Source organism: Oreochromis aureus, linkage group 7, assembly GCF_013358895.1.
Source record: "Oreochromis aureus strain Israel breed Guangdong linkage group 7, ZZ_aureus, whole genome shotgun sequence".
NCBI lineage: Eukaryota > Metazoa > Chordata > Actinopteri > Cichliformes > Cichlidae > Oreochromis > Oreochromis aureus.
In genome coordinates this window covers 33,244,801-33,269,250 of record NC_052948.1, presented here as the reverse complement: position 1 = coordinate 33,269,250, position 24,450 = coordinate 33,244,801, and the positions used below count along the sequence as shown (strand labels likewise).

The window sequence follows — 24,450 nt, the reverse complement described above, 5'->3', positions numbered from 1 at the left end:
CCTGCTAATATTTTGTGCATTAAAAATATTTTTAGGACTCACCTATTTTTAATCCAGGCATTCACACAAGCTGCATTATTTCACTGGGTAAATTTGTGGTATTTATTTTTTCAACTGAAGCTCAAGCTTTTGGATTTGGGTTTTGGAGGGGTGCGTTAAAGATTTCATGGACTGGGGCCTTCCATGTTCCTAAGGCTGCACACATCTCAGATGTTGTTGTCAGCAGGTTACATGTATAAAAAATATTTCTCCGGTAGAGAATCTGTACCACACTTACAGCACACTGAAAATAAAAAGAGTCATCCAACTCTCTATGGCATGACTTTCATTTTTTTGAAGAAAAAAATAACTCATCCTACCTCTAGGAAGCCTAAAATTGCTTTTTAATATATACATCATCAAATCCCAAGGGTAAGCATGTATGCATGGGCTAGTCTGCTTGTGTAATTGATTGTATATGTTTCTGTGTGTTTGATTATGTATGACATTGATAACTGTTCTGTGGGGAACAGATGCTGATGAATGTTAAACAGAGGACTTTTGAGTTTGGGGTCTTCTTGTCAGTCATGATCATCCAGTGAGCCGTGACATTCAGCACACAACAGTGACACTTAATTGACTCCTGACCTCCTACTGTAAGTGCTCCTCAAACATCATTTTGAGATCCACTCCTCCTCACTATCGTTCTCATCAAGTTCACATCCTCACTGTCAGATGAACAATCCCCTTTTTTCCTGCCCTGAATAGATTTTGTGTCCATACTCTGTAAGTTACATTTTCATGTTACTGCATGTTTTGAGTGCTAATATATTCCTGTTTTAGAAGACTTAAGAAAGCTCCTTTAACATTTTTGCCCCAGAAAATTGATCTTTTAGTAAGTTAATAAAGTCCAAATCTGTCTTTAAATGTCAAATATACTTCTTTAGACATTCACGCACATGTGCATATTTATACTAATAAAGTTATTTCAGTTTAAACCTACTCAGGTTTTGCATTCAGGATCTGCCATGGTGATCTAGTCAGCTTAAAAGAGTTACCTTCATGGCACTGAAACTTTCACTTTAAACTCAAATTAACTTAATTTAAATTAATCTCAAACCTTTCTGTGAAAAAAAAGGATAAAAATATGAACACCAACAATAACATGTCAGATATTAGATCGGTACTTACTTCTATATATGTAGACAAGTGTAAATATTACCCATCTTACATGTTTGGATTCTTCAAACATGGAGTCGAGGTCACATCCTGTTGCTTGTGTGTGTACTTTGTTGACTGCTTGGCTCATTTTCGACATGAAAGTGTGACTAATGCCATAATCACAACGACATCAGTAAGTTATCGCACAACTTGAACTTTCCTGAAAGTGAATGGATGTCAGGCAGTTATGATTACAGTCACTATTAGAATAAAATAAATGCATCTATGGTTTATGTCTAATTTTCATTCTTTGACATAACAGTTCCTTGCGCATCTGTCCATGTACACAGGTTTATATCCATGGTTAGAGATATTTAGAAGATTGTTTAGTTGGTTGGGCCAGACTTCCTTGTGAAATGATGCTTCTTAGGATAACACATTTTAAAAAAAAAATATAGTACATAGTATAACTCAGTTTTATTTCAGAATATGCAGCCAATCTTTCCATCTGACACTACTGATTTTATCCTGTAAATATGGGCTAAAGAAAGCATTTGTTATCTTACTGATGCTGACATATTTTTTTTTCACCTGCAGGGTTATTTTACACAGTATAAATGGCTGGGGTGTATTCATTTCTTTTTGCCACCAGGCAGTGATTTTAGTTTAATAAGCTATCTGACGCCTGACAGAGACATATCCTCATCGTGGATTTGATTTGGACCTCCTTTTGCTTTCAGAACTCCCTTAATTATTCATGGCATAGATTCAACAAGATGCTAGAAACATTCCTCAGATATTTTTGGTTTATTTTGATATGACAGCATCACACAGTTAGTGCAGATTTGTCACATTCATGATGTGGAGCTCTGGTTCTGCCACGTCCCAAAAGTGCTCTTTTGGATTGAAATATGGTGACTGTGGAGGCCATTTGAGTACAGTGAATTCATGTTCAAGAAACCAGCTTTTGCGACATGGTGTGTTATCCTGCTGGAAGCAACCATCAGAAGATGGGCACACTGTGGTCATAAAGGGATGGACATGGTCAGCAACATTACTCAGGTAGGGAACAGATGACGATAACACATAAGTATCTGTGTGTAATCTCAGTTTAATACTTTAAGTAAGAGAAATAGAGGGTAATTTAAGACAATATTATAAAGATTATTCTTGTGACAGGAAACCTGCTGTCACTGTCAGGTTTCCTCTCCAGGAAATCAATCTCCAAGATTGGAAACATGTAACTCCCTCTAAAACCTTTTTTTTTACATTTCATTTGGTGCACAGATGCAACACTGGTGTAAAAACATTTCCAAAATGTCATAATATTCCTTTAAAGTTAGAGTTGCACAAGAAACACAGTCCTCGCAGTCATTTCACTGAGGCTATTATGTTGGCACAGTAGAAATACCAGTATGCACCTTCCATTGTCTTCTGCAAAATTATCTACAGTTGCACTAGCTGGCAAATCAAATACATAGAAACAGGGATTATAGCAGATTAAGATCAATGGCAATGGGCTTTTTTTTTATAACTAACCTGCCAATCACCACTATGCAGAGTAAAAGAAAGATGGTCATTGTATCCAGAGTTGTGAAATTGTATTGTGCAGTACTTTAAACTGCTGTGAAATGCTATTGTGTCTGATCAGCATTCAAAATGATTCACGTCAAGAAATATGCATCAAGCCTGGCAAATAAATTCTGAACATTTTCTACAAGTGGAAAATACTACTTCGACCCTCAAGGTTGTATCTCATACCAGACTAGATTTCTAAACCTTTAGATCTGTAATCACTCTGTGGATGTTTGGAGATGACTGCAAGAAAGACACAATCAGAGAGAAGCACTTCCTGTTACAGAATTATACAGTGGTTTCTGTATGTGTGTGTGTGTGTTTTCAGGGGACGTGAAAATCTGGGACAGAGTGAGCCTAGGGGTGTATCAGCAGCCAAAAGCCATCACTAAGAATGAGGTTCAATCCTGTGATAAGAACTCTGAGAGTTTATAAAACCTGGCACCACACAGCCCTGTGGAAATCCCAAAGGCCTGGTGATCAAAATGGGGGGGAAATAGTATCAGACTGATAGAGGGAAAAAAAAAACCTACAGCTGAATTTGGCTCGGAAATTTATTATTCCATATTTGGAAAGTGAGACATATGCTCTTACAAAATGACTGGCAGTGAAACCAACACATGGTGCTCTTGAGGTGCTAGGTGATTTCAGTCTTTCTGTGCCAAAATGATAACACATTTGATCTCCAAGCATTCCACATATAAAATTGTGTAAATGGGATAACTCCTGCTTTTCTTATTTGGGTATTTGGATTCAGTACTTACATAATCTTCAAATGTATCACGTTTTATAGATAAAGCCTTATTTCCTCTTTGAAAATAATCAAGGAAGAGCCAGAGTCCTGAAAGGAAATGCCGGGAATTTTTTTTTGCGCCATTGTTCTGTAATTACCACTTATGGCCACAGGGGCCGCTGTTAAGCAAATGGTGCAGTGATTGCTTACTGAAAGGACACAAATATATCCCGCAGACTTCATTGCACTGGTAATAAAGTCGAAAAATATATTCAACACAATACAAGGCTGCTGTTTTGTGAACCTATCAATACATTAAAAAAAATCGTCCAGATCTTTTTTTCTTCTTCTAATCAGGATAATATATAGACTGAAAGTAATATTATGCAGTCATTAGTTGTATTGCTTCTTTTATCTGTGTTTATAGTTGCTTAATATCTCTATGGAATCATTTAGATTTTTAGGGAGGAGTTGTTTTGCTTTGCTTTTTTTGTCTCTTTGTCATTATTTTAGGTTCTAGGTTTAGGACATGTATAGCACAATTTGTTTTATCCTTGTACTTTGATATTGTTGAAGGTTTAAAAATGAATCTATAATAGTAAAAAGCTGCTTTCCTCGTTATCCCAACAACTCCCTTTTCAGTGGAGTGAGCTGGAAAGTGTTGCCACCCTCACTGGTCAAGGCAAAGTATTTCAAATGCATTACTACATTAGCTACAACCACCTGATTAGTGGACTAATAAAGACGGTAGGGTTCAGCAGGTCTTATAATGATGCTTCCCGAAAACGTCCTATGTATTTTGGCCATGTCTGAGTGTTAGGTAGACCTAACACTCTGAGTGTTAGGTAGACCTAACACTCAGCTCTTCCCACCAGAAGAGCTGGAAGTGGTGGCTGAGGAGAGAGAGAGGTCTGGGAATTTCTGCTTAGACTGCTGGCCATGTGACGTGGGAGAAGATGGACGGCTGGATAAAAAGAAAAAAGAAACAGATGCACTGCTGTGGCCACCCATCCTCCAAATTAGCAAGACGTGTTGTGGAATTAGCAATATCTTGCTCACAGAATTCGGCTGGCGCATGAAGATTAACTTGTTGATTTAGAGTCTGTGCAACATATTGGAGCCAGTAATCTGGACCAGGCGTGTCAAACATAAGGCACGAGGAAAGGAATTGTCCCAACAAAGACAGTAATCTGGCTCCCTGGATGGCTTTGGAAAACGAGACCTAAATTTTTTATAGATTTTCTTAATGATGAAGACCTCCACCATGGCACTGCATACGACACCAAAGTACATTCATGTTTTTTGACTCTCTACTACAGAAATTATTCAAATTAGCAAAAACTTTCTGTTTAATATTGACAGAATAGCCTTGCCAATGAGCTATCATACCTTTTTCCGTAATTTCGTAATCACGGAAAAAACTGAGATGAAACTGCAATACTTTTTCTAATATTAGGACATCTCAGAGATTGAATGTGTAGTTAAAATAAGAAAGGGAGCTCCATTGTTGTAGTCCATTAAAGATAAAAGTATGTGCCCTACAGTTTGACATCCCTGATCTAAAGAATACAGAACATGAACATAAAAATATTCTACTCTAGTACAAGACCATTTAACACATGCCCAATCTTCTAAAATCAATGTAAATGAGAACTAATTTCATAAACAGACACATCACAACCTCACATTAATTTTCTTTTACTGCTTTTCTTGCAGAAGTAGATAAAACTCATGTTTCGATAAGTGGTTTGCACTTTATCTTTGATATGGCCACATGACAGACACTACTCAGGCTGATGACATCTCAGCCTATAGTTTCTTCATGTTTGATGCTAGCCCCACCCACTTATGCCATGTCACACCAATGAGGATGTGCAATGTTGATTATGCTGTTTCACAGATAGCACTTACCATTAATACTAATAACAATAATAATTTTACCTCTTTAAGTGTGAAAACAAAGCTTATATACAGCACGTTTGCTGTATATAAGTATCGCAGTCATAGTTAACTGTCCTTATGTTTGAAGTATATGCAAAAATATATTCATAATGGATATTTAAGAAGCCAACTGTGTCTTAATTAATCTTTGATTTAAGATAGAACTGCTGTGTTATGATACACAGTTACCAGTTTTCTTTGAAGTGTTTCCTGCCATATAAAATGTGTTTTATTGTTTTATTACTTCATGCGGGTAGCGAAGGGTTAACAATGTGCCGAAGACGTATTGAAGGAGGAAAAAAATCCTCCTCAGCTGTGGCACCAATACCTAACGACCTGACCGGTCTCCGCTCGTTACCGTCAATTTGGGGAAATGGATTTAGCCTTGATAGGACAGGACACGAGCCCGCACGGCGCGTGGTTGTAGAAGGAGATCAAAAGACGCGTGGTGTGCGCGGCGGACGCCTCCGTGTCTTATTCTCAGCGCTCCTCTCCCCTCGGCCGGACTCAGGTCTGTGTGGCGTCGGCAGGCAAAAGCGGCCCTTCTGCTCTACTCCACTTATTCTTTGTGTGCGCATGTGTGGCTTGCTTGTGAACCGGCAAAATCAGAGAGCAAAGCAGGCCAGCGCGAGCCAGGAAAGACGGGCAGTGTTGAGGTAGCCCAGCTAGCAGCCGCACGGTTTTTTTTTTTTTTTTTGCACTGCCAGAGATGGTCACGTCCACACAGGGGATCCTTCTGCTGCCGATGCTAATATGTCTCCAGCACTTCGTTAACGTTCACGGTAAGTCCCGAGCCACCCTTTCTTTTTTGTGTGTGTGTGTGTGTGTGTGTGTGTGTGTGTGTGTGCGCGCGCGCATTTGGAGTCACTGTACCGGCGAAACGCGCACCGTGTGCGGTGAGGTTAGCTAACCTTAAACGGAGCTGCACACCTGTCTTGGCTGCTCCTTGAAGAAAAGACCGTGCTTGGCTGCACCTTGGGCCACTCAACCCCTGCCGCTTCTAATCGAGGAAAGCCCTCAAACTGCGTCTTTTTTAAGGGGTCAAAATGAGAAATACGTGCTTTAAATTAATCTGTGGCATTATTTTAGCTCTATTTATTGGAAACTACATGGAGGGGCCCTGTTGGGTTCAGCGCTGCTTGTTGATGGCCAATTAGCTCCACGGTCATTTAATTTAGCCCTGAAGACCCGCAGCCCTTCAAATTGTAAACCCCTGTCGTTCTGATTTCTCCTTTACTTCGACTGTTGGGATTTTCTCCTGCCGTCTCCACCCCCATCGAGCTTCGTAATTTATTTATTTATTCATAAAGTGGAAGCGGACTGAGGAGAGGGGTGGGGGGGTTTGGGTAGGCTGAAAAGGGTGGACACAGTGCGTTAACACGGAGAGAAAAGCCACAAATAAGGGTAGTAAGTAGCCCCGTAGTTTAGGGAAAGAGGTATCAGCAGCTGAGGGAATTTGCGGGGGGGGCAAATTACGTACTGCAGGGGATCCCAGTGAAGGCCCAATTAAGAGCAAAGTGGCCAAGCTCGAGCCGTTAGCAGCTGGTGGTACTTGTAGAGCTGTGCGCACTGGGGTTGCAGCTGTTGATGATTTTCATGATTGGTTGTGGAATGGAGAAAGCGCTCAGGTCTGCAAATTAACAGAAAATGTCACGGAGTGTCGGTTAAAAGTTCAGAGCATAGCAACAATCAAAAGTTAAAAAGTTGCAGGGCTTTTGTTTGTTTCGGGTTCAGAAATGGGCATGTGGAGGTGGACTAAGCACAACTGGGCTGCATACACTCAAATATGAGCAACATTTTTGGAGAAATATTTGTATGTCAGACAAACCCCTCACTTAAATTCTGTGGTGCACCTGCTAAGGTAGGTAGGTAAACTGCAGTTAATTGCCTCTGAACCATAGTCATACACCTATCCTCTCTAATCTAAACTCTGTATCAATGTAAAGATTGATGCGTAGATGTAGAGGGACCTCTAGAATCTATATATGGCTTTCCATAAATGGTAAACGCAGCCATTTTTGGCAACATCTGTGACTGAAACTATGAAGTGCCAAAACTTTGAGGAATTAGAAGCACATTTATTTTGGTCTCTATTGGCGGATTCCCCGCCCCCCTCTTAATAACTGCTTGAGAAGGTGATTTATTTTTCATTATATTTTTAATAACTCATCTATCAGGTGTCCCAACACAGGCTTTTGTAACAGATTGTCTGTTACAGGGCCTCACTTCATCTAATTAGAGCCTCTGAACTTCATGCTGCTTGGAGCATTTTTAATAGAATTGTTTCTAAATGACATGGCTTGCTGTGTGGTTTTGGAGTTTTTGTTAATTTTTAAGTAATATTCTAATGTCATCAGTGTAGCATGGCAGCAGCTGTGACGTTAAAGCCTCAAAATGCAAAATCCAGAACACATCTTGTCTTCCTTGATTAGGATGACTTCATAGTCTAATGGTTATCATATTTGCCTAACAAAAGAAAGATTACCAATTTTATCTTGAGAAAAGACTGAAGTCCCTTTGGGATTGTTTTGGGAATAACGGAACAGCTGAAAGTAGGTTATTATAAAAGTGCTTCAGTATTGCTAGAGTTTTTTTTTTCTTTTTTTTTTTCTTCATGCATCCATCCATATTGGTCTAAACTGAGGTGCATACATGACTCTGGACCTAGTCCACATGTCGGTATCTATAAGTACTGTCATTGATTAGTTTCTTTCCTCATAATTGTGCACTGCGGATAGCTTAGTTTTAGCACAATGTTGCAGCCAATACTGGAGATTTTCCTAAACCTTGTCAACACATACTATCTGGTTACAGGTTTCAGGAATCTTTTAAACTTTTCAGCAAGAATGGCATTACTAGCAAAATGCTAGGTTTAGACATTTACATTAACCCCTAAATGATTCATTTCCAAAGGCCTAAAACTTGTTGAAACCTGCCCAACCCCCAAACTTTGTCCTAGTAATGTGGTAAGCTGATCAAAAGCACACACCATAAGCTAACGACAAAGTCAGTCTCACGATTAACATTTAAACATGTGGGGGATGTGAATATTGATGTTTTCATTGGCTTTTGAACTTGCCCCCTCAACTTTTAACAGGTTTTTATGGCATCACATCGTGTTAAACTATTTAAAGCGCTTTTATTTCATTAAGGCTGTAAAGTCTAAAGTCCAGGAAAACAAGATGTTTGTCCTACATTTCTGGCTTCATGCCACTTGCTCAAAGATGGCATCTCATTGTCCTCATGCAGCTTTCATTAAGCTTGATCACTGTTGGATGAGATCAGTTGTTTCCTATCCTAACCCCAAGGTCGGGTGTTGAACAATACACGTTACCTTTACAGAATTGAGCAGCTGCTCATCACGTGCAGTTTTGGTAACATTGTACTCTAACTTTTGTCTGTAGACATGTCTTAAAAATTAAATTCTCTGTTGTGGTAGTCTCTTAGGCCTGGCAGTATGCAGCACACTGGTAGAAACTCTGAACACTAAGTGAAATGCACTGATCAGTTACATCTTTAGTTTGCTCAACAGACCCAGATTCACCGTTATGTGTAACAAAGAAAAGCATTAAATGCTGTGGTGTAGGGGTTATTTCAGTTTAATCTATCAAGCTAGTAGTTTTGTGTGAAAATGGCTGCATTGTAGTAGAGCATTTTTGTAAAGTTATTATAAGAATTCAATAATTTAGACATTTATCAGTCCCTTTAAGAAGCCTAAACCCCCCCCCATGTGTATCTTTTGATCAGTTTTCCACTTATCTGAAGTCATGTTGTGGGAGCATCAGGGTTTTCCAGACTTTCTTCCACTCCTTCCTTCACACAACACTTTCCTCTTGGAGATTCTAAGGAATTCCCAGGCCAACCGAGAGAGAATCCTTTCAGCAAGCTCTTTGAAATTGTGGATGCAGCACAATCACTGCTTAACCATTTGAGTGACAAGTAGTTAGCCAGTGGGCTTAGCCTCATAATTCTCCTTTCTGACTCTAATATTGACCAGAATTTGGAAAATAAACTTCATGTTTTACTCTAAGACTGACTGGTGCTTGAGCTCAATGTCAACTGAGGTCAGAGTCAGGTGAGGGCTGTTTTTCCCCATAGTCTTGTGTTTTTTGTATATAGATATAGCAGTTGCCCCTTGCTGACCATTAGGGGTGCAGCTTTTAGACACTACTTGGTTGGTTTATATTTTCTTTGGTTGGTGCTTGTTGGTGAAATTTTAGCAGTTCCGTTTTGGCCCCAATTACTTATATTTTTTTTATTTATGTATTTTTAAAGGTGTGTTTAACATTATCGCTATTTTTTTCTATTTTCTCTGTTCTCACACCCTCTACTGGTGACTGCCCCTCCCTGAGCCTGGTTCTGCTGGCGCTCTATTCCTGTTAAAAGGGAGCTTCTCCTTCCCATCAATTGTTTGATGGTTGGGGTTCTCTCTATTGTAGAGATTTATAATAAAAAGGCTCCATAAAATGGTGGTTGTGAGCTGGCGATGTATAAATAAAATGAACCTGTGCACAAAATATTAAATTTAATCATGAAATGACTCCTAGTTATTGAAAGAGATGCATTCCTTGAATTCCAGCCTGCTGTGGCAAAATGGCCTTTGGGGGAAACTGGTGAATCAGAAGTGCTTGTAATGCGCACACACTCCACACACAATACACCCACCAGCACCACCACCGTCTCATTCTCAGCTTCTCACCAAGACTGAACGAACACGCGCGCACACACAGACTGTGTGAGCCTATTTGAACAAGATGCCACGCAAATTAGGCAACAGCGAGATCAGCAGTGGCAACCCTGGCCTGATTAAAATGGATGTATCTTTTTTTTTTTTTCCCCTCCATGGTTACTGCGATACCATGCTAGACCCAGATCCTCAGCTATAAGGGGGGGCGGCTATGTGGGGGTGCGCTTGATTCTTGAAGTGGGCGGGGAGGTAGACAGGAGGAGGAGGAGAGCACTGCAAACATTTGTTACTGGGGAAAACTGCATCACCATGACCTCAACTGTGAAAGCGGTTCTATAGCACACAATGAGCTGCTATTTTGGGCAGGAGATGGTTCATTACAGCTCCATGCCTGTTGAATCTGTGGTTTAAATTGGGGGGAGTACTACTAGCAGATCATGAGAAATAAAATGCGTTAAGCTTATGTCTTCAGTTAAAGTGTGTCAAAATAATTAGGTCTTTAGTTAAAACGAATTTTTGTTTAATGAGTCGTTAACAGAGGAAAGAACCAGTTGATTCTAATAAATCCACAAATATGATTTTGAATAAGTCATAACGAGGTAATGTTTCTCTCTGTAAACTTAGAATAATTTGACAGTAATTATGACTTTATTGGAATACAGTTTGACTTGTCAAGAACTCATGCTGTTAGACCAGGGGTCCCCAATCCCAGTCCACGAGGGCGGTGTCCCTGCAGGTTTTAGATGTGTGCTTGATCCATCACAGCTGATGTAAATGGCTAAATGACCTCCTCAACATGTCTTGAAGTTCTCCAGAGGCCTGGCAATGAACTAATCATGTGATTCAGGTGTGTTGACCCAGGGTGAGATCTAAAACCTGCAGGGACACCGGCCCTCGTGGACTGGGATTGGGGACCCCTGTGTTAGACAAACCGCATTCTCACAGCCAAATGAAAATGGAGCTGAAAATGACCTAAACATCCTCCTGTGAAAGAGATAAAGCTGCTTTCTATGTGCCACTAAGGTTTTGTATTTTCCGTGGTAATGTGTATCTACAAAATCCTTAGCTGACACAGTTGGGTTCTATTTCTCACAGTAGTAAGAGATTTTCCTGTAAATTAGTCTTAAAGTAATGAAACAAACTGAACGGTCTAATGTATGTAGTCAAGCATGTTAATGTGTATTTTAAAGTTGCTTTGTTCCATGCATACATGTAATGGCTGATGTTTGCAGAGCTAGCAGCAGTACCATTCATTCATCACGTTATTGTCCAGATTGTGGTGTTGGACAGTTTACTGACATATAAAACAGTTCATGCTCTGTGCCAAGTAATGAAGAACAGTGCTGGTTCACAGTGCTTTCCACCTCGCAGTGATGGAGAGGTAGAAGTGCTCTAATTTCTCCAGGAATGCAGACTTGGATGGTGGCAGGTGGCATCGCTACATTTCAGTTAACTGGTGTACGCAATATTAAAATCTAAATGGCTTAAGCATCTTTTACTGTGGGTGCCAAATAGAAAGGTGGTACCCAATATTTGTATTGCACAAAGCATGAAACGAGGTTAGTGTGACAGGTTAGAAAATCAATAAAATAAAAAACAATTTTTAAAAACTTTATTTTAAAGTCTGAATTTTTTTTTTTTTTTTTTTTTTTAATGGTAGACTTGAGGAGAGAGTGGCTGTGCAACAGAAAATTAGTGCAGTAGAGTTTGTGGCAGTGTCCATGCACATCAGTCCTTTTCTTTAATTAAGAATACCATGTCTGTTTTGTGACAATGAATAACAGAACAAAGTAACCAGCAGCCTTTGTAAGTTCCTAATACTGCTGATTCAACACGGTTCATTTGTGCTGGACAGCAGCTGGTGAGGGTAGTCCTCCTTTCGCAGAGCAAAAGCATTTCAATTTGGCTCAAATTATTTCATGCTGCAGTCTGAGCTCAGTGTCGTCACAGGAGCCAGTTGGGGTTATGGATGGGCAGCTGTGTAGAAATCACACTTGTATTCCAGGTATCATCATCTGCTACTGCACTAAAGTTTTGCTCATGCTGCTTGTTCTGAAAAGTTGAACATTTTCAATCATGGTTGTTCAAATGCTCTAGTGCTGCTACTAACCAAATATTGTGACTATTCTGAGGGTGAGGTGGCTGCACACACTTAATAGAGCATGTATGAACTGGAAGCTGCTGAACAAACTGGAACTTTTAAAAAATTTAAGCTATAAACTCGATATGGTGGAAAACTGCAGTCGGTGCGCTCGAGCCAGTCATCTGGAAAATGACAGACCAATCTGAACCTGCTTCTGTGCAGCCCAAACAAAAGTAAACAGCAAATCAGAAATAAAGTTTCTATTTACCAAATGGTTGAAAGTCAGACTAGCTGGCTAGCAGCAATATTTAAATAACTACAATCAAAGGGGCCAGGTGTGGTGTTGGGGTTTTTTTTTTTTTTTGTTTTGGTTTGGTTTTGTTCTTGGATGTGTGGGACTTAAATAAAAAAAAAAAAAAAAAAAAAAAAAAAGCTGATGTATGCAGAGTCTGTAAAACATGGCCAAGTAATGTGATCTTTAGTCATGTTAAAATATTTAATATAAAAGTGCGAACAAAGAATGACATTAAAGCAGAGCGACATTTCTCATGTCATTGTAAGCGGTAGTCCTCACTCTGTACAGTCTGGAGGGTTCAGGCTTCAACTCTCTGGTCAAAATTGAATCTGACACTGCAGGGAGAAGGAGCTCGTACAGGTTTGTATACTCGAGCTTACTACTGAGGTGTGTTGTTGCGATGTGTGGATCAAAGTGCAGGCTGTGCAGTTTTCCAGACAGCAAGTCGATGGTTTTCTGTGTAGATATTGGAATAGTAACCCAGGAGGATACGCGCTTAAAGAAATCAAAAACAGGAATATATTTACCATTCCCTGCAGCTTGGCTTCGTGGTTACTTGCATGGGCTGTTGCACCCCATTTACTACACATGTTTACACTAGCAAATATTCTGCAAATGTTGCGTGTGTTTTATATTTGTACATGTGCTTTGGCCTTTGTTGGTTTCTTTTTGGATTCACTTTGGAGTCCCACGGAAAACAGAGGTGACTCTCAGTGCCAAAGCTGCATCAGTGTTGCTGCTGGACCTTTTTTATGATTTTGTTTTGTGTGTTGTTGTTGGTTTTTTTTTTTTTTTTTTTTTTCTTCTGGTTCACATGGTGGCGATTTGTTTTGGAATTAACAGCCACTGGGTGCCATAGGCAGGTTCTCTTTATGTGATCTCACTCTCTTTACCTCAGTCGGCATTAAGTGTACGTCAGCAGTGTGAGTTGGACTTTTGTTTCTGTAACATCCAGATATGCAGTTCCAAGTTTGGGTTTTCTACTAACCCTTTTTTCCTTTTCTTTTTCTCCCTCCTTAAATGAAACATGAGTCAGATTTTAGTGAAACTTGTGCACAGTTTGGGTGAACAGCAATAGGGTGATCATTGTGCACAAGGTCAAGGCTACATTTGAATTGTGAATAATCATGAGCCTTATGAGTGACTAATATCAATGTTGTGGTTTATCTCGTTTCTTCATTCCTCCTCTCACCCCACCCCCCCGTGCCTGGTTCTGCTTGAGGTTTCTTCCTGTTAAAAGGGGTTTTTCCTTCCCACTTGTTGCCAAAGCGGTTGCTCAAAGTGCGTCATATTGTTGGGAATGGCATGGGAAATCAGTAACTTGCAAGTTGCTGGTTGGCGTTTCTTGGTCAGATACAAATACTGCTGTAATCATTGCCCTTAGAGTAGTTGCAGTTGCACAGAATTGATTAAACTGTGCCCAATATCTGCAATCACTCACTGAAAATCAAGCCTTGAATGCATTTAGTATGTCAGGGTAAGCGAAAATGCCACCATTTCACATTCACTGGAAAAATCTATTCAGCTACTTTGACAATCACCTGTCCACTGGGTTTTCATTTTCTTAGTAAGGAAGATGATATAGACTAAAATGGTTCTATGAACTATAGGGCTGCCACAAACGATTATTTTGATAGTCGACTAGTCACCAATTATTTTTGCGATTAGTCGACTAATCAGATCATGCATCCACTGGAAGTAAAATGTACAGCTTATTGCACCAGCATGTGTCTGCTCTTATATAACTATCATTAGCTTACAGCTTGAAGTGTTTAAGGTATGTGCTAACTAAAAATAAAGACAAGATGATAGTTTATTACACTTTTAATGAAATTTGCAGATTGTTTCAGTGAAGTTTAATAAACTCAGCCGTCTGCTCCTTGCTATCTAAAATATAACAGGACACCGGAGTATGTTCTCGAGCATCTCACACTTCTGATAATCAGTTATCTGCTTGACGTTTATTCATCGGTGCAAAAACTATAACTTTATTTCTCAGCCAAACCAATTTACTCAGGAACAAATAAAATACTAAAAAAAAGCCAAACAATAACATTTTTAAGTTATCTAAGTGACTTATATTACATGTTTAACCTGAGTGGCGAAAGACAGCGGTGAGTTTGAAAACGATTTCCCGGGAGTCCGGTGTTCTCACCGGCTCTAATGAGCCTTGAACCCCGCTTGCTATCGAGCTGGTGGGTAACAGACGTCTCCGAAGAGGTCGGAGCGCTTTTGAAAATGTGGTGTCTTGATAGACTGAGCAGATATTTGAGGTTTACACAGTTACATTCTCACCTGAAAATATGTTAAACGTTTATTTTGTGACCCAGAAAGAATAATAAGAGTAATATTAAAACTAACTAGCTGCCGCCATTGTTGACAACTGCGCTGGGCCGAGCTATGAATTCTGGGACACAGTTTCTTCTTCTTCGGGGTTTAACGGCAGCTGGCATCCTTGTACATGCAGTGCTGCCATCTTCTGTTTCAGTCCGTTATTACACTCTTAAATACTACTACTTATTCCTGCGTCTTTTGGGATCTTACAAAGCTTCAAACGACGCTTCGACTATTAAATTAGTCGTCGACGATTTTAATAGTCGACGTAATCGTGACTAGTCGACTAATCGTGGCAGCCCTAATGAACTATATTTCACTTAACTTACTACTGGCATATTAAGTGACTATCGCCGGGGTTTTCCAGTACAGTATCCTGATATTTGTTGTTCTGAGAAAAATTGACTCTTGGCATGTTGGTAGTTTTGAGCAATCATGAATAACTTTCCATCTGCTTGTGTATTTTTATTTGCGTAGATGTGAATATGTTCAGAGGATGGGTCAGGAGTTGTTGAACCCAGTTGTTAATAGATTCTGTTGCTCACTGAGCTGATGCCCAATGTGTCTGGCTTCACAACGGTTTAATTTATTCATTTTCTTCATAAAATATAAGGTCTTTCCAGAAATGCTGCAGTGCTGAGGGATTAAAGAAAACACTAGGTGCTGGATGAGGCGCTTTTGTAAATTAAACATTAACACCTCAACACTCTGGTTTGGCAGTGCTTATGAAGACTTCAGTGAATTCCCAGATCCAATGTGAATGTTAGTGAGGCTCTCGGAGTGCTTTATTTGTTCAGCTTTGTCTGCTTTTACCCAGCTTGTTTTGGTCATCTTAAAAATGGGAAGTTTTTATGTGATTGCTTGACTCATGTAGCAGTTTCTCCTTTTTTCAGGAAATGTATTGGTCGTGTTCAGACTTCATTTTCTCAAGTCATCAGAAAACAAAACATCTTGACATGAGTCATGTTTTTAGATGATCTTCTAGTAACTTTTTTTTAATACTAACAGAATCTTGGTCTCCTATCATTTCTCATCATCTTGCCCGTTATCAAAGTCCATATGTCACTGAAGTCGAATGAAACTTGTGACAAATGTAGCCATGAGGCTATATGAGGGAATCATGCCATACTTCAGTACAGTGTTGAAAGGTTTTAAAGAAGTTACGCAAATTCAAAATAACATGTGGAGTCATTTAATCATTCATTTTAAAAATGGCATTTTTTAATTATGCATTTCCTTTCACTCTTACAGAGATTATAAAATGGCCTATTGCCTTTATTTTTCCAATCAGTTTGATTAAAGGCATCAGCCTGACTGATTTCCTTCAATTAGGCTCTCTTCATTGTCACTTTTGAGAAAGATACTTTATTGCTGCAGAAGACTGGGAGTTAAGCTTATAAAAGGCTGTTAATAAAATCAAAGCCTGCAATGGTAACAAGAGCTGTACTATATCAATGAATGAAGTTATGGTGGAGATTGTCAGATTCGCAGTCGGAAACATTATTTAAAATTTCAGAAGTTGGAACAAACAAATTACTGAGTCAATTATGACTCCTCTCAGTAATATGAAGGTTAAAGCTGTTGGATCTTATCCACTTCATTGTAGGTTTCCCACAGTGCCTCCACCATTAAAACACTTGCTATTAATAGTTTTGCAGTAGAAAAATATACCTTTTTTTTTTTTTTCCAATGTTTGCAGATTAAAATAATTTGCCTTTACCACTGGCCTTCTCTCTAAACACTTCCTCCTTTCTGTGATTTCTTTCTTGGTTAATGATTGTTTGGTCTCTTTAGATAAATGATTTATATTTTTAATATGGTGAAAATGCTTGCAATTTTCCTGATTTAATGGAAAATGAATGAAATGAACTCTAAGTACAGGTGGTGTAGTCTTGGATGGATGTCTGTCTGCAGGCTGTGTATTTGCGTCCTTCTGTGCGGTGAAGCTGCTGGACTCTGATCAACGGCATGCTCCGATGAAGCGTTCAAGTCTTTGCTTTGTTAGTGCAGCGCTGTGCTTGTGTTTAGCATCTCTGTAGATGGTTTGACAAGAGTAAATTTGACCTCGGCTTATAAAGCCTTTAGTCACACTTAATCTAAAAGGCTGTTTGTGTTTATAAAAAAAAAAAAAAAAAAAAAAAAAAAAAAAATTGTCTGGCCTCTTATAAAGCATTTCAATATAAGTCGTCAGTGTTGGCTGTAGCACATGTCTTGAAACTGTGGCACGTTTCATTCATGTAGATCCTGAATAGTGTTGCAGCTTCAGCTAAAGGCCCGAAGCTGTTCAGGTTCAAATCAGTGTGGGGTGTTTTTCTCTCTAGAGGAGCTCCTGACCCACTTAAGTATCCTTCAGATGGCGTTTCAGTGTCTGAATGCAGTTTTTAGAGGCTTTCTGCCCTGACAGAGAGATAATTCTGGTGTATGTTCCTGCAGTGCTTTTGCTGTTTTCTACACCTCAAGTTTTATCGAGGGGAAACTTGTTTCATACATTTTTAAATTCATTGACCTCAGTGGCATACAGATTCAGTTGGAACCGTGACTTCCTCTGGGCTGCTTTTAATCATCATGTGCTCCAGTTATCCACCTGGTCAGGCAGACAGTCCACACTAAAGCAAGGTCAGACTGTGGTATTTTAAGACCTGGAGTAGTTGGCGCCTCCAGTACTCTAGTAATAGACTGCGCTGCACAGTACTGTCTGCAAATCGGTGCTTTGTTTATGTCTGTTTTACTTGTGAAGTGTCAAAATATGAGCTTAAGGTTTTCATTTTAATGTCTCCCAAGAGGTTTTGATATCTCATTGCAGGCTGTGAGTAGGTGCATTACAGTGTATTGAAAGTGGGATTGTGCTGTCATTTAGGACACAAGTAAACTTTTAAAAATCATAATTGGAATCTGTTTTTTATGGAGAAACCTAAAAGTCATTCTTCTGGTTAAGCCATCTATTTTATTTTTCTTCCACCCCACTTATTTATTGCTGCTTACTAAATTATAGTGATCTGGTAAACATGGTAATCTTGGCTGTTTAGGCTCCACTGACCTATCATCATACTGTCATACATCAGTAAACTGCAATATCAGCTGTTTCTCAGAGTGCCACTGGGGATGGCAGTTCTCAGCTTCAGGGTCTGGTTAGGGCAGTCCTCTGGGAGCATAGAACTAGTCACCAGCTGTAGTCAAACATGGGATGAAATGTTCTAAGGGGAAGTATCTGAATGATATAAAGAACCTAACACAATAGCAACTTGGCTATAGGGCTAGATAAGAATGCCTGACTGGGGGAGGCTAGTTTGCAGCCATTGTACTTTCAAAATAAGAGTGGGGGAACTGGTGGGTTTTGGAGCTGTCCAAGCACGTAAGAGCTTCCTATAGTTAAGGCATTGTGGGGAAATCCATGTTCTAACAAAATCTAACCCTACTTAAAATGAGTTTCAAATTTTTCATATTCCTGTCATTTTTCTTTTCACTAGCCAAGAAAACCTGTTTGTATAGTATTAAATCAGTTCCACATGGTAGCATTATTTCAGATTTTTAAAGTTACTCGCTGCATATATCTGGGTGATGGTTTGACCTTGAGACGATAGTTTGCACTGTTGCCTCACGGCAAGAACATCCCGAGTTCAAGCTGGGGTCTTTCTGTGTGGAGTTTGCATGTTCTCCCAGTGTTCGCGTGGGTTCTCTCTGGGTGCTCAGCTTCCTCCCACAGTCCAAAGAGATGCAGTTAATGGGGATAGGTTAATTGGTAACTCTAAATTGCCTGCAGTAAATGTGAGTGCGAATGGTTGTCTGTCTCTGTGTTAGCCCGGCGACAGATTGGCGACCTGTTCAGGGTGTACCCTGCCTCACCCTAAGAGCTAGGATAGGCTCAAAGTTAAAACGAGCACAATTTATTTATCTTAAGCTCTGAGTCAAAGTTGTTGCTGTAATCAAACTGTTAATTGCAAAGCCCCAACAACTGCTCTGTTTACTGTTGAACATGTTTTCCATTGACATAAAATTTTAATTTCTTAAATAGTCTTACATTTTAGTAGTTTGAATTGTGAAACAAGTTTCTGTGGATTTCCAACATATGTGCCAACTAATGTGCTTTAAAAGGAGATTTAAGCACTGGAGCGAGCCTTGTTGGAACTAAAACAAAATGGAAATGACATCCCAGACACTAAATTATTTGTGGAAACATTTGGGACTATAATAAGTTGCGTTTGTTGTTTTTGTTTGGGGGGTTTTTTCTCAAATGCTGTGTGTGTCGTCCTCTGTAGGTACGAAGACGGAATGTGAAGCCAATCAATTTCAGTGTGGAAACGGTCGCTGCATCCCGTCCGTGTGGCAGTGTGACGGAGATGAGGACTGCAGCGACGGCAGCGACGAGAACTCATGTGGTGAGGAAAAACACTCTGCTGTCACACAGTAATGCCAAAAACTTGAAGTGTGAAGGACTAAGACTAATGCATGTGGCCAGATAACAGATTGCTACAAAGGAGCATGTTTGTTCAGTTACGAATCACTGAAGTAAATGGTTTCCAAATGTCGCATACTTTAATAGATTATCATAGTCTGAACTTAAGCAAAGGTCTGATGACCTGAATGTTTATGTCAGGAAATGTAATTTACCTTTGCCACACACCAATTCTCATCTGTATTCTTTGGATGAAGATCTTTTGAATAGAGCTAATGCCAGATTCTGAAAACTGGCTGAAGTGTATTTAAGAAAATTCAACAATCTTACCTCTGTACACCACCACAGTGGAAATGATCGCGATGGAGTTGAAGTGCACACTCTAGGCTTTAATTCAAGTAGTTGAAGAAATGTATTGCACTTGGACACTGAAGAATATTCCACTTCTTAAGCTGCTGTATGTCTTTGGGTTGTTATCGGTTGGTACTGAGAGGCACTGTCCAAACTACTCTACTGCATTTGGCTGAATCTGAGCTAAATGTTCTGATGCACATCAGAATTCATCCAGCTTCTCTGTACGATGCTGCACATGCCCATGCATCACATAGACATGCCTCCACTGTCTTTCTAATGAGGCTATTGTATGGTTCATATCATGCCCATTCAAAGCCTCCGCAATACTTACTACTTCCAGTTATCCTTGTGCTGATTGATCTTCTGTTATCTCTAAAAATCCATTTTGGAGCTAATCCTACGTTATTTTATTTTTTTAGATATGCATTTTGGCAAATTCTGGCAGTGGCCTTATTTCAAAACTAACTGGTTTGTACCCTGTGGAAAACTGTGCTCTCGTGAAGTTTTTTTTTTTTTTTTTTTTTTGTTTTTTCTCCTCCTTGACAGACTTGGATAATGATCTGCGTGCCTCCCAGAGAGGGTTCCTCTCTTGACTGAATGTTCTGAAGGAATTTTTATTGGGGCAAAAAGGATATTTTCAGAATGTACCAACTCTGTAGAATACAAAAGATGAATGTGGTTTTCTGGCTCTGAAAAGCCATTTGGTGTGGGACAGACTTTAGTTTTCTAATGGCAAGCACTGTGGACATTTATAGAAATCTTTGAAACGGACCTCGGCTCCCTTGCTCTGACCTTGATGAATGCTTTGCTGTCCTGAGTCCTTATTTCCAAGTTTATGATGAGATCATTTTGTAAATTATAGTCCTTGTTGGACTCAGAGGTTTCAAACACAAAGATTCCGAATGTGCTCAACTTGAGATTTTGCAGCACGACTTTGCAAACAAAAGGATCGGTGACGTCACCGTGGTTACATTCATCGCCCGCACGCTTCCTGAGACACTTTCTGAGAGTGCTGCAGCCTGTAGCTGGGTTGGTTCTGTGCTTTTTTTTGGAGATGGCATTGTCACAGGTTACATTTACACCTGCAATCTTGTCTGTATTCTTGTTGTTATGAGTGAAGCTGAGCTGCTAATGTTGGACTTGGAGCTCATTGATCTTTCACTGTTAACTTTACTAAGAACCTTTAACTGATTTTAACAGAGCTATGAAAATAAGACATGTCTCGTAAACACTCAGAATCCTGGTTATTAGAGTAGTGAACAAGTGACCGATGCTTTTCATGCAGTTGTCCTTCCAGTGAGCAGTAATACAGTTTACACTGCATATTGCTACCAAATAGACCCATCAGTAGTTGATGTCTGTCTCTGGAATGTGCAACTACATTTCTGGGATGGTACCTCCCCAGTGTCGGGTATATGTGTCCAAGAAGCTTCAGAGTCCATCATCAAATTGGCTCAATCTTTCACCATTAAAGAGTCAAAACAGGTTTTCTGCATCTTGTCAATTTTCAAATCTATTGTGCTGACATACAGAGCCAGAAATTGTAGCTGTCCAGATATTTCTGGAGTTAAATATATCAAATCTTTCAAATCACCAATGAAGTGATTGTGTTAGTAACACTTAGTCTCCCAGGCTCCAGTTATACAAGTATCTTACCTGCTGTAGAGCTATGGTTATTGAGAAATGTGTGAAAACAAAACAAAAAAAACCAAAATATATATCCTAGTGCCAAATATACTTGGTGACATGTTCCTTCATCACTGTGAACACGTGGGAGTTTATTTTGACCCACTCCCACATGCCATCATGCTCATGGAAGTATGAATTGGTGGCCTAAATGTCACCGCCTCAGTTCACTTCTGTAGTGACACAACTGATTCTGGATTTGGTTGGCGTATAGATTATGATGTCACAGTCCCATCGGAAATGTAAACATGTGAAGTTAACATAATCCATCAAATGCATTACATGGGTGAGGAGTGAAACTAATAAGCCAGAATAAATTGGTTGGTCCCACGGTCAGGTCGGCGTTAGTCTGTGTACTGGACTCTGTGCTACAATGGCTGATTTCCTGACTAAACTTCAATTTTACTTTTGTAGTTTTGAGGTGTGAGCATGACTCATCTGAGCTTTTTAAACAAATGTTTTGTTTTTTTACTACAAAGACACTTGTCCTCAATACAGATCACTAGACAGTGTAACAGTGAAAAATCAGATGGATTAACAAACTGATTTTTATTTTTGTCATCAGTTTAATCAGAATGCCTCTTCCTTACTTGCTCACCTCCTGAAAGCCCTCAGAGTCGATGTTTGCCTGGAGCTTGTCTGCACTGCTCTGTGGATCAGTTGCCATTTATGTCTCTCTTGCTGTAACTGGGCTGGAAACGAATTATTTACACCATTTGTGGCCTTTTGATGGAGTGTGGGCGACTGAACGACAGTCCTTGCTTGCAATTAAACGTGTTTTCCCTGCCAATGTGAACAACATGTAAATTAAGCAGGAAATGGCATCTGAGCGGTCTGTAAAGGTCAGCTCACGGGGTGCCAGATTTGACTTGATTTTAATTAATTTTTTTGTATTAAAAAAAAAAAAAAAAAAACTGTTAGAACAGGTACTAAAATTCTTAGTTTTTGCACTAATTTGTTTTTTCTTTATACTTGGCTAGAAGGGACACTATGTATTAAGATTTTTTTTTTTTTTTTTTTTTTTTTTTAATATTAGGCCTGATTGCTGCTTTCATTCTTCAAACTGAAATGAAAGATTGTTTATCCCATCAATTTATTATGACGTGCATTTTGTTTAAAAATCCCTCAATTGCCTTTTACTCCTCAGCCATAAAGACTGTCGTCACCATGCTGGGTGGGTAGGCGGGCACCATGGATGCCTAGGTTTGGAAAGTAATAACTTGAACAAAGCGACATAGGAGGTTCAAATTGATCCACCAGTATTTAAGTCAGAAAAGGACCTGATGAATGCTGCACACATTTTGTCTGTGATGCAGATAAATGCATTCGAATCACATCATCCACTCCTTTCATATCCTTCACTGAGTTTTAAGAGTGGAGTAGATGGCTTATTCTCCTCCTCTTAACATTTGCACACATGAATATAATCTCATGACATTCAGAACCTGCCACATTGGCTCAGTCCCCATCAGCTTTGCTAGGTTCCCTTGGGACATGATGACCTGGTGATGTCAAGGTGGCACATGGAGCAGAGCTAAATATAGTTACAGCTGTGTCTCCTATACTTTGATCTATCTGGGTCATGTGATGGTGCTGGGAGGGAGAAAAGAACTAGGGATGATGGGAGAGGAAGTAGGGCTTTGCTGTTAATTGAAATTATGGCTTCCAACAATTATTAAAAACAAGATAATTGAGATGAAACAATTATATTGCTCCTTTTTAAGAGCGTGTGTAGGTTTATCAGTATACAGTACTGTGCTTTAGCACTCTCTCTAAATGACCATACTCAATTCCCAACAATGTTTTGCAGGATTTGCTGATGGCCAACTTTAATTAGACTGGGAACTTTTTCAAACTGGTTTTGTGGAAATCTGCATTATACACAACATCCAGAGTGACTGCAGGGAAGATTTGGGGTTTTATTTATAGCCAGTTAGAACAGAAGCAGATGACTGGTTTTGCGAACAGTGACAGTGAACTGAAAACTAAAAATTAGTTTTATTCCTTCACGCTCTCTCAGCTGCTGACGTGTTGTTGTATTTGAGTCTCAGACTGTTATTCTCTCTGGGAGATCAGAGCTGTTTTACTTTCAGCCCAGACTGAACTGAGGCTCACTGATGCGTGAAAGATGAGAATCCAGATTTAATTAATAAAAGAAGTTTGGTAATGAGTCCCACTGTGGCTGGCTGTTGTCATGAGCTTCAAATTGGTTCTGAAGTCTGTATTTGTATTCTGGTCAGACGGTGAAGAGGGCTGAAGTGTTTTCTTGAGCCTCCAGTAGAGATGCTAGTGTTGGAGTTTGTTGTTTCACAAGTTTTCTTAAACCCTTCCTTGTCTTTTCTATCAGACATGAGAAATTAAAACCCTCCCCCAAATTTCTTGTCTTTTCTATCGGATTCTTTGAAACTTTGGTTTATTTGAGATTCATCAATCCAACATAGCCTGGAGACTGCACTTGCATAAAGGTGTCTTTTCCTTTTTAATGTAAGAATGTTACCGAGAATAATTTGAAGGTTGCTTTATGAAAGTCCAAGGTGTAACCACATAACTAACATGGCAAAAGGACAAGTAAACTGTTATACTCCAGACTTTGAGTGAAATTCTAGGAACAATATTCTCCTGCCAAAGGGAGTATGTGATCTTTTCAGTTTGTCTGTTTGCAGTCTAGCTTAAAAACTGGATACTAGACCAACATTTTCAAATACTGTGATGTAGAGGCTAATAACAAAATGGCCGACCTAGGTACTCATGTCCCCTAAGGCCTAAGCATTTGACCTTGAAGTTGATTGTTTGCAGCCAAGGTCAAAATTGAATGCCCAGCGTATGGTACCCAAAGATTTCAGCTAGTTCTGCTCCAATCCTATGAGTAAAGATGATAAAATCACTTTTTTTTTTTTTTTTTTTTTTTTTTTAAATGTAGTATGTAATGCTTCAGTCAAGGGTAAGGGTCACACGAATTGGGGAGGAAGTGGATACTCTCCAAACCTCTTAAAGAAATATTAGTTATCGGGGACATAATGAGCTCAAACAAAGATTGTAAAACATTTTTATACACATTATGGTGTCCCCATTAATGAAATCTGCATTGTTTTCATAGAGCATTTGTGCCGATGTCAGCATCTTTGTCATTCTAATTTCCATATTACCAATGCTAACAACAAAAAATAACACTTTATTATAGCCCTCACCCTTTGGGTGGAGTTGCACTCTGAGTACTCTTATGCATATT

General features: G+C 39.4%; 1 protein-coding gene across 2 annotated transcripts in view; it reads left to right on the top strand.

The window, feature by feature from the left end:
- The first annotated feature begins 5,703 nt into the window (after positions 1-5,703).
- vldlr (very low density lipoprotein receptor) overlaps positions 5,704-24,450 on the top strand; it is a 63,358-nt gene continuing 44,611 nt past the window's right edge. For both annotated transcript variants that reach the window (XM_031745673.2, XM_031745672.2), the window contains exons 1-2: positions 5,704-6,171; positions 19,045-19,164. In XM_031745673.2, the coding sequence (XP_031601533.1) occupies positions 6,099-6,171; positions 19,045-19,164 (193 nt within the window). In that variant the 5' untranslated portion in view covers positions 5,704-6,098. The remainder of the gene's footprint in view (positions 6,172-19,044; positions 19,165-24,450) is intronic.